Below are 9,900 nucleotides of genomic sequence, written 5' to 3' on the forward strand. Positions count from 1 at the left end.
ACATTGTTGATGTAGGCCTTGCTTTGCTAGCAAATGCATCTATGCCACTCAAGTTCTGGGATGAAGCCTTCTTAACTGCCACCTATCTCATCAACTTGCTTCCTAGTAAGGTCATCAAGTTTGAAACACCCATCACACGTCTTCTTGGCATTGTACCAAATTACACTTCTCTTCGTATCTTTGGTTGTGCTTGTTGGCCAAATCTCAGGCCTTATATGAGTTTTTCTGGGTCGATGTGCAAACGCCTCCATTTCTACCATTATGTGAGTTTTTCTCAACCATGCATGCATATGTTTATGTCTTTGATACAGTTTATTCAAAAATAGTTGACAACTAATTTGTATTGTCAGCTTATTTCGGTTCAAGCAAACATGTCCGGCGCTTGGTAGACAGGACCTACTACTGCCCCGGGGCTCAACTAAACTGCGAGGAGATAAGTCATTATGTTTCATGGCTTGAGGATCTTAATACTGTCAAGACAAATTTTTTCCCTGAACTTAGAAATGTTAGTACTCAAAACGTGCGACCAATGGTGATCGTATTGAACTACGGTCACATCTATAATCGAAAGATGGTAAGATTTTAACTATTTGTCCTTAATTAGTGCATCTTTTGCATACATTATTTTTGAAGCTAAACTTTCATTGCTTAGTATATTAATTACTATACGATGTTCTTCAACAGGGACTTCCGATGGCAATTGTGCCTCAGTGGATCGAGACAAAAGGTCACATATCAATGGTTAGCTTACGACCAAGATTTCCTACATTGCACATGAGTGCATTCAGGATTTCTAAAAGCGAAGAATGCTTAATAGTGAAAGATTGGAGCAAAATTGTTAACGATCGCAGAGAAGTACTAGGGGGCAACAAGCTGAAGCGCAACCCAAGATTAGGAGACAGATTCATCTGCATGCTCCAGTATGATGAATCAGAAGAGCTATACATGTTCTATGGTATTCTACCTGAGAGGGAGCAGCAGGAGTAGCTAGTTCATGCTCTTAATTAGTACTTGTCCTCTCTCATGTCTGTATTGTCCTGAACTTCGATGTTGGTGATGATTATGTTGAACTCGATGATATCTTTGCTTCTGTTACAAAGTGAATGTTTCTTCTTTAAGCTAGCCAGTGTTGGTGATGATTAGATAGCTAGCGGTAATGACTATGATGATTAAATAGTGGTAATTAATGACGACTACGATGATTTTTAGCTAGCTAGAGTTTATTTATTTATTGATATGCGATGATGATGATGATGATGATGATGATGATGACTACAACTCATTATAACGTAAAACAATCCTAAATTAAATTGATAACACAAATTTAATTGAAAAATAAAAAATAAAACAAAAAACCACAAACATTTAGTACCGGTTGGTGTTACTAAAAATCATCGTACTAAAGGGCTCCCGGGCCCCGGAGCTGGCTCGTGCCACGTGGTTTCCCTTTAGCACCGGTTCGTGCTAAACCGGTACTAAGGGGGGGGGGCTTTAGTGCCCACACTTTAGTGCCGGTTACTAAACCGGCACTAAAGGGCCTTACGAATAGGTGCTATTGCCCGGTTCTGCACTAGTGATAACACGCGCAAACTTGTGTTTTGTTCAAAGAGATGTGTGTTCTTAGGATATAGTCCAATGCACAAAGGAGTAAAATGTTTAGATGTTCCTACGGGAAGAGTTTACATATCCAGGGATGTCATTTTTGATGAGTCCATTTTCCCATTTGCATCTTTTCATCCTAATGCCGGTGCCCTTCTTCGAAAGGAGATTCTTCTCCTTCCTCAAAATCTTAGGAGTTTTGATCATGGGGGCGACAATTGTACTAACCAAAATGTTGATAATTCTACTGGTGTCAGTTCTGCTTTTATGCCTGTGCAGGTCGGTGAAGACAATGGTAAAAACGGTGAAGAAAATGGTGGACAAAATGATCAAAACCATGTGGTATTTCATGCACCACAAGAGGACGAACTTGGCGCGGAAAATGGAGGAGATCTGGCGGTGCCCTCAACTCCTGTCCGCCAATCAGCCTCGGATCGCGGGGCAAGATCCGCCTCGGATTGTGTTCTGGATATACACGGGCGGGGGTCCTGCCCGATCCAGCCGTGCATCGCCACGCCGCCGTCAAGCGGGCCCGAATCTGCCCCGCGGTCCACCCGCATGCAGGTTACAGTGGACGTGGGATCGCCTGCAACCACGGATTCTGTGGCCACCAATGCAACCTCCGCAGGATCGGCCACACAGGATTCTGCAGGATCATCTACGTCGGCGCATGCAGCAGAACCATCTGGATCTTCTGTGAACAGCTCCCCTGTTTCCACACATACACAGCCAGCAACATCTACACGGGTGATGACGCGATTACAAAAAGGTATAAAGAATCCAAAAATTCATACTGATGGCACTATATGATATGGAATGTTGTGTATTCTAGGTGAACCGAGAACATTGAATCATGCACTAGATGATCCGAGGTGGAAGAAGGCAATGGATGAGGAATATTTTGCACTTATGAAGAACAAGACTTGGCATCTTGTGCCTGATCAGAGAGGTAAAAACATCATTGATTGTAAATGGGTGTATACAATCAAAAAGAAGGCAGATGGATCTATTGACAGGTACAAGGCACGTCTAGTTGCAAAGGGCTTCAAACAACGCTATGGTATAGATTATGAAGATATCTTTAGCCCTGTTGTGAAATTGTGAAAGCTGTGACTATAAGACTTGTTTTAGCTATTGTTATATCCAGGGGCTTGAGTTTGAGACAGCTAGATGTACAGAATGTGTTCTTGCATGGCGTTCTGGAAGAGGAGGTCTACATAAGACAGCCACCAGGGTATGTAAACAAGAAAACTCCACATTATGTGTGCAAACTTGACAAGGCATTATATGGGTTGAAACAAGCACCTAGAGCATGGTATGCTAGGCTGCGTTCTCAGTTAAAGTGTCTTGGCTTTATTGCATCAAAGGCTGATAAATCTTTGTTTATTTATAACAAGGCAAAGGTAGTCGTTTTCGTGCTCATATATGTTGATGACATTATTGTTGCAAGCTCCTCATAAAATGCCACTAGTGCACTTCTGCATGACCTGAGCTCAGAATTTTCCTTGAAGGATCTAGGAGATTTGAATTTCTTCTTAGGCATTGAGGTCAAGAAAACTCAAGATGGCATAGTGTTGAATCGGGAAAAATATGCAAATGAACTTCTTGTTCGTATGGGAATGAAAAACTGCAAGCCTGCCTGCACACCGTTGTCTTCCTCAGAAAAACTCTTAGCATATGAAGGAGAGCCTCTTCAGGAGGAAGAAAGTACAAGGTACAGAAGTGCCGTGGGAGCACTGCAATATCTAACACTCACACGTCTAGATATATCCTTTGTTGTTAACAAAGTTTGTCAGTATTTGCATGCTCCTACTACTGCTCATTGGACAGCTGTCAAGAGGATTGTGAGATATGTAAATCATACAGTGGGATTGGGACTTAATTTCAGGTGTTCTAATTCTACACTTGTTAGTGCATTTTCTGATGCTGATTGGGCAGGTTGCAGTGATGACATGAACTCAACTGGAGGCTTTGTAGTATTTTTTGGTTCCAATCTTATTTCCTGGAGTGCAAGGAAACAAGCTACTGTGTCCAGATCAAGCACAGAAGCTGAATATAAATCTCTGGCAAATGCTACTGCAGAAATCATTTGGTTAGAGTCACTACTTGAGGAATTGGGAATCAAACTAAATCGTATCTCATGCCTATGGTGTGATAACTTGGGAGCCACATATTTATCTGCAAATCCAATCTTTCATGCAAGGACTAAACATATTAAAATTGATTTTCATTTTGTGCGAGAAAGGGTTGCAGAGAAGAAACTTGAGATACGGTTCATCCCTTCCAAGGATCAAGTGGCAGATGGCTTCACCAAGGCATTACCGGCAAAACCATTTGAGGAGTTCAAGAGTAATCTAAACTTAGGATAGTTGAGATTAAGGGAGGGTGTTAGAATTTATGTTTATTTCTACTTTGTAATCTCAACCAACATGTCTTTCTCTCTCTCTCTCCCCCGTAGCTATTCAGGAAACCTCTTGTAACGACCTGAATCCATAGCGATCTGGTCTCTCCAACTTGTAAGCCAAAGCACGGCTGTTCTGCCCCATATCAATATAAACCAAACGCGGCTCCTCATCAAGGAGTAGGAACGCTTCCGATTTTTTAAGTCTTCTTGTTGAGTTGATTTATATCAGTGTAGATGCATGAATTCTGGCTAGCTATATGAGGAGACAGTTAGATTGCATCAAAAGCCATCTTGTAATCTATATCACGGGAATGTGAGTACGTAGAGGAGTGCCAAATTGATGATTACCTGGCTCCGGCCGCCGGCTGGCCACCGGCCAACATTCATCTCGCAGTGCACCGGCACGTCTTGCATGCATCTATGAAGACATAATAAACAAACTGTTCGATGAAGCAAGTGTTCATCTGGATCAATTTCCACCAAAGAAAAACACATGTACGTGTTGAAGTAGTCCAAAGATGCGTGCATGCATGGGCAAGAGGCTTGTTGGTCTATTTAATACGGATGTGATGTGATGATGTGCATGCATGGGAGGAAAGTGGATCGGCTGGCTTCACGAGGACGGTGGCTGCATGCGTGACCGGGGCGCTTCACGGAGGTGAACGGCAGCGGCGGCTGCGTGGGTAATACTATGTGACCTTATAGTATTTTTTAGGACTCTGATTAGGATAATCAACGAAGGGCAAAGGTGGATAATTATTTGTATGTTTTAAGATCCATTGGTCGACATTAGCTAATTATTGTGGGCCAGGAAGGATTTGGTTAGCTCTTATATTACTTTTATTATTTTATATAAATATAGATACGTGGTTATACTTGGTTAGATACGGAGTAGATACGTGGTTATCAAAAAAAAGGACAAAACCTAGCCCCACGAACCCGCCAGGCGACCGTCGATCAGATGCCGCTGCAGCACAAGAGGCGCGGCGGCCGTCGGGCAGGGGCCTCCCGCCGGCGCCGCGACGACGACGCCGCGTCGCTGCCGGGGCTCCCCGTCGAATCGTCGGACGAAAGCAGCAGCAGCAGTGACAGCCAGGGCGAAACGAGTTCCGGCGACCACGGCGCGTGCGCGTCGCCGTCCGGATCCCTCGAAGAGCCGCGGAGCACCGGGCGGGCTTACGAGTGGAGGTACCACGAGATCCTCGCCTCGCGCCTCGCCCAACTGCCTCTACCAGCCTGCGCCGACGAGGAAGGCCCCGATCTCCCCACAGACGAAACCGTCGAAGCCCTTGTTCGTCCTTCTTTCTACGATGATGAGCTGCGGGCTGCTCTGGTAGAATACCAAGCCCACAAGTTCTTCAGCGGGCCAGATGATGTCCTGGGAGGAGATGGAGATTCTGGAGAGGACTCCGGCGATGATATCGCCGAGGAGGAATTCATCAAGTACTCCGAAGAGCTGAAGGCTCGCAGCAGTGCTGAAATTGACACCGAGACTCGACTGAATCAAGAGCAGTTTAGCAGGATCCATGTCAAGTATGTTCGTTATCGCATCAAAGCTTGCCTGGTTAGTTATATACCCCCTCTTATGTAACTGGACTGAATCAAGAACACCAATGCTAGCACCTATCTGTCTATCACGATCATAGTTTTAAATAGCCGGCTATAGCGGAGCCTTTTCAGCAGGGTGCCGCTAAATGGACTCTTGTACAAATTTTCCGCTATAGCCTGCTATAGCCCGCTATAGCTGATTTTGAGGTCTGCCGCTATTTGGCATAGCCCGCTATTTAAAACATTGATCACGATCAATCATATACACATAGTTAAATACCCTCTGATGTACTTACTCATCTTTCCATTTGTGTAGTTGTTGAAAGGAAAGCATATCGACGAGCTAGACGACGCTACATTGGAAGATGGTGCCTTGGGGGATAAAGACTTATCGCCTTACCTGGAAGATGGTGCCTTTGGCTGGTATTTCGACCCCGACCTCTGTTTACTTGCGTCCTTGAGCGATTACCAGCGGCTAGTCCTTCCTAACTGTGTAAGTACACTTTCAGTTCTGTGATGCATATGGACTTAATCTGTGCTCATGCAGACAGTAACCAGTTTCTTCTTCTCTTCTTACCTTTGACGGCTGACCTCAAATATTTCTCCGACAGCTTGGAGAGTTACGGAATCATGGCTGCAATTTCTACTTCTTTTAGCACGGTTTTGAGTGAGCACCCCCGAGTTGTATGGACATGAGGTTCTATGTGGAATGCAAAAAATAAACAGTTTGTCTAATTCATATCTAGATGTTTTTGAAGGATGTCACATCTAAGCTCCCACAAATATATAATGCAGCGACAAGAAACAAAAAAGACTAGGACAAAAAAATAGACCACAAAACAGAGTGGACATCAGATTAGGTGTGACAAAAAAAGGATTTGTCTAGGCCACATCTAGATGTGCTATAGTTATTGCACATCTAAGTGAGTGAATCAAAGCATAAAGAGGAAAAGAAAAAAGAAAAAGGAAATATCCACACGAATCTCTACATAAGATCAATGACATAGGACTTAGATGTGCAATACTTATGGCACATCTAGATGTGTTTTAGCAAAAATGGGTTTGTCTAGGGCACATCTAGATGTGCTATAGTTATTGCACATCTAAGTGAGTGAATCAAAGCATAAAAAGGAAAAGAAAAAAGAAAAAGGAAATATCCACACGAATCTCGACATAAGATCAATGACATAGGACTTAGATGTGTAATACTTATGGCACATCTAGATGTGCTTTAGCAAAAATGGGTTTGTCTAGGGCACATCTAGATGTGCTATAGTTATTGCACATCTAAGTGAGTGAATCAAAGCATAAAGAGGAAAAGAAAAAAGAAAAAGGAAATATCCACACGAATCTCGACATAAGATCAATGACATAGGACTTAGATGTGTAATACTTATGGCACACCTAGATGTGCTTTAGCAAAAATGGGTTTGTCTAGGGCACATCTAGATGTGCTATAAGAGGAAAAGAAAAAAGAAAAAGGAAATATCCACACGAATCTCGACATAAGATCAATGACATAGGACTTAGATGTGCAATACTTATGGCACATCTAGATGTACTTTAGCAAAACTGAAAATAAAACTATGAACATCACATCTTGTGGAGATTAAGCATAGTTGAAAATATTTGTGCTTGCATTAGATTGTGGAAAATACTATAATATGTGCGCCCTAGAAGAAAATGACAACAATTATACCTTCTTCACCAAGAGTTGTGATAGAACGGCTTTTCAATTAAATAGAAATAGAGTTTAATATAGTGATGCATTTTTCTCGGGACAGCTGTAATATATTTCTTTCCTTCTTTTCTGGTGCAGACTTGGAATGAGTATGAAAGCTTGAGTCAATACATAGCGTTTTATCACACCCCTGAAGTTGATAGAGATTATGTGCAATACTGGGAAAAGATGGTCAAGGAAATTAAGGTATGCATGGTGCAACGATCAGCTAGTCCAAGTTTAAAACTCTGTTCTGTAAAAAATAAATTGGACTAACAATCTTCTGTTCTTAACAGTGGCTTGAAAATCATGTGCTTAAAGAAGATACTCCAGAGGTAGGCCTTTATGACCTCTCAAAACCATGGAATGACAACTAATCTCTATATACGCGTTGTATCATCACATTAACTTTCCTGTTCTGCTATTTAGTGGGAGCAAATCCGTCGTAAAGGTTTGTACCAAGCAATTAGGATTGCTGCTGAGTTCCCCAACATTGATTTCAGTCTAGCATATTATGGTTTCATGGTACGATCCCTTTGTCCCTTGCTCATTTAGATTGTAAGCTCTTGTCATGGTTGTATCTGACAATTGCAATCTTTCGATTAAATTTAGGAGTATATATGGAGGACTCGCTTTTATGTCGTGTTTGTGAAAGGTCTTGACCATGCCTATTTTGAGATTTGGAAGTGGGTTACTGGGCAGCAGGTCAGCATTGTACATCAGCTTTTTTCAGAACTATCACAGTGTTTCTTAATTGATCGGGTTTCTCAATGCTATTTCCCTATTTATGCTTGGTGAATGTTGATGTTATTTTCTGTTTCCTTGGACAACTTGTAGATGTGTTTCAGAGATGCTCTGCATGAAGTTTACAATGAGAATTTGATTCCATCGCGCCAACACACTTTGAAGGCCGAGCTGCAGCAACCTGGAGGCTTTTTGCAACTGGAGCGACAAGTAGGTTCTTTTTTGGTTCATAGGTGTTATGTATGTGTCTTCATTGGCTAATTAGTATCTCTTACGAAGCAAATTCTTTAATCGTCTTCCCTTGCAGTTCCACCGGTGCACAGAGGGCATTAGTAAGGAAGTAAGTATATGTAGTGTGGTGGTGTGGTCTTGCATCGATTGGAATCTGTTATATAGACTATATATATCCTCGTGTCTGATGTTGCTCCTTTATGTCTATAGGTTCCGGATTGGATAGCCCAAGAGTTGATTTCTCAGGAAGTTAGATTCAAGGTATGTTGTGTAGATATTGGTAGGCAGTATTGTTTCCCCCCTGCATGTTTTGTGTGTAGTATTGTACAGTATCTCATTCTTTCCTATTTCAGCGCGCGTTGCCAAAGACATATGCGCAATACGCAAGGAAGAAGTTGTACAGTATCTCATTCTTTCCTATTTCAGCGCGCGTTGCCAAAGACATATGCGCAATACGCGAGGAAGAAGCTCAAGGTTGCAGAAGCCATAGGATTGATTCCGAAGGCCAAGGCCTAGATACCGGCGTAGATGTGTTTGTTGATGACGTGCTTATTAGCGGTTCCTTCTTTCGCCATTGCCATGTTCATGTTGCTCCTATGGTCAGAGCATAATTTGTTTTATCTGCCTTGCTCGGAGGCTTTGGCAACTTGGATGGAGCTGACCCCATGGCAGAAGAAGAGCCAACCTGGAAAGCTTTTTCGGCAAAATGGCATGAGGAGGCTTTTGCTTAGGTTTGCAGTTCACATGGTGTGGCCCTAAAATCAGCTGCAGGATTTGTCCAGAGGGCCATGGCCACCAGATAGATTCCAAGCACATGTGACCCCAAACTCATATCCTCCAGTGATGAGCTCAAAACTCAAATGCATGCAAATTTTGACGGAATGAATGGTACCCTTGTTCAAGGATGGAAAGGGTAAATCATTTCAGATAGGATTCTAATATGTTGAGTCCATGCTTCTGCTTGACTGGAAAATACAAGCCAGTAAGTTCAGCAACTAGCTAAATACAGTGGAGCCAGCAACCAACTAAGTGAGCCATGTACCTTTTCATATTTAAGTAGTAAGTATTCTTAAACAAGTAGCTGCAAGGTTATTATTGTTTTATTAACTGTATATATAAGGCAGACAGATAGAATGGGTTGTGTTGCAAAATCCTGCCGGTGATCACCTATCAAGACAGACACTGGTCAACCACCTAACCTAAGTACCTAACCTAATTGGTCTGCCATGCTTTGCTCACGTGAGCTCCACTGTCTTGTTCAACTATAAATGCAAATAAAACAAAATAAAATACCGTACCAAATATTACCCATGTTCTACTAATTGTTTAGTTGTAATTTGAGCTTTATTCCTTGTGCCGAAGGCTTTTATTTTACTACGATGATGGTGATGATGATGGTCTCATGTGTGCGGTGCAATTTTGTTTCATTTCTGTTGTCTACATCAAACTCACCAAACAAATGTAAGATGATTCTTTCTTCTGGACGGTTGATTAAGGTGCAACCGAAAGGTTAGGTGCCATTGCCACAACCAAAAGCGATGCTTTTGTGCTGCCAGGAATTGCATGCACAATCAGGTGCGACCTTTCTCGTTCTTCTCAGTAAGATAAGAAAACCATATACGGCGCAAACCGACAGGGACAATACACTGTTTCT

At 42.4% G+C, this 9,900-nt stretch overlaps 1 protein-coding gene across 1 annotated transcript; it reads left to right on the forward strand.

Moving 5' to 3' along the window:
- Positions 1-4,964: 4,964 nt before the first annotated feature.
- On the forward strand, positions 4,965-9,342 carry LOC119273240. The gene is made up of 10 exons (XM_037554477.1): positions 4,965-5,567; positions 5,868-6,044; positions 7,371-7,478; positions 7,568-7,606; positions 7,701-7,796; positions 7,884-7,976; positions 8,109-8,225; positions 8,323-8,355; positions 8,457-8,507; positions 8,600-9,342. The coding sequence occupies exons 1-10, from the start codon at positions 4,965-4,967 to the stop codon at positions 8,855-8,857; spliced, it is 1,575 nt and encodes a 524-aa protein (XP_037410374.1). The 3' UTR covers positions 8,858-9,342.
- Positions 9,343-9,900: the final 558 nt, after the last annotated feature.

The sequence above is a fragment of the Triticum dicoccoides genome, chromosome 3A (genome assembly GCF_002162155.2).
Source record: "Triticum dicoccoides isolate Atlit2015 ecotype Zavitan chromosome 3A, WEW_v2.0, whole genome shotgun sequence".
Taxonomy (NCBI): Eukaryota; Viridiplantae; Streptophyta; class Magnoliopsida; order Poales; family Poaceae; genus Triticum; species Triticum dicoccoides.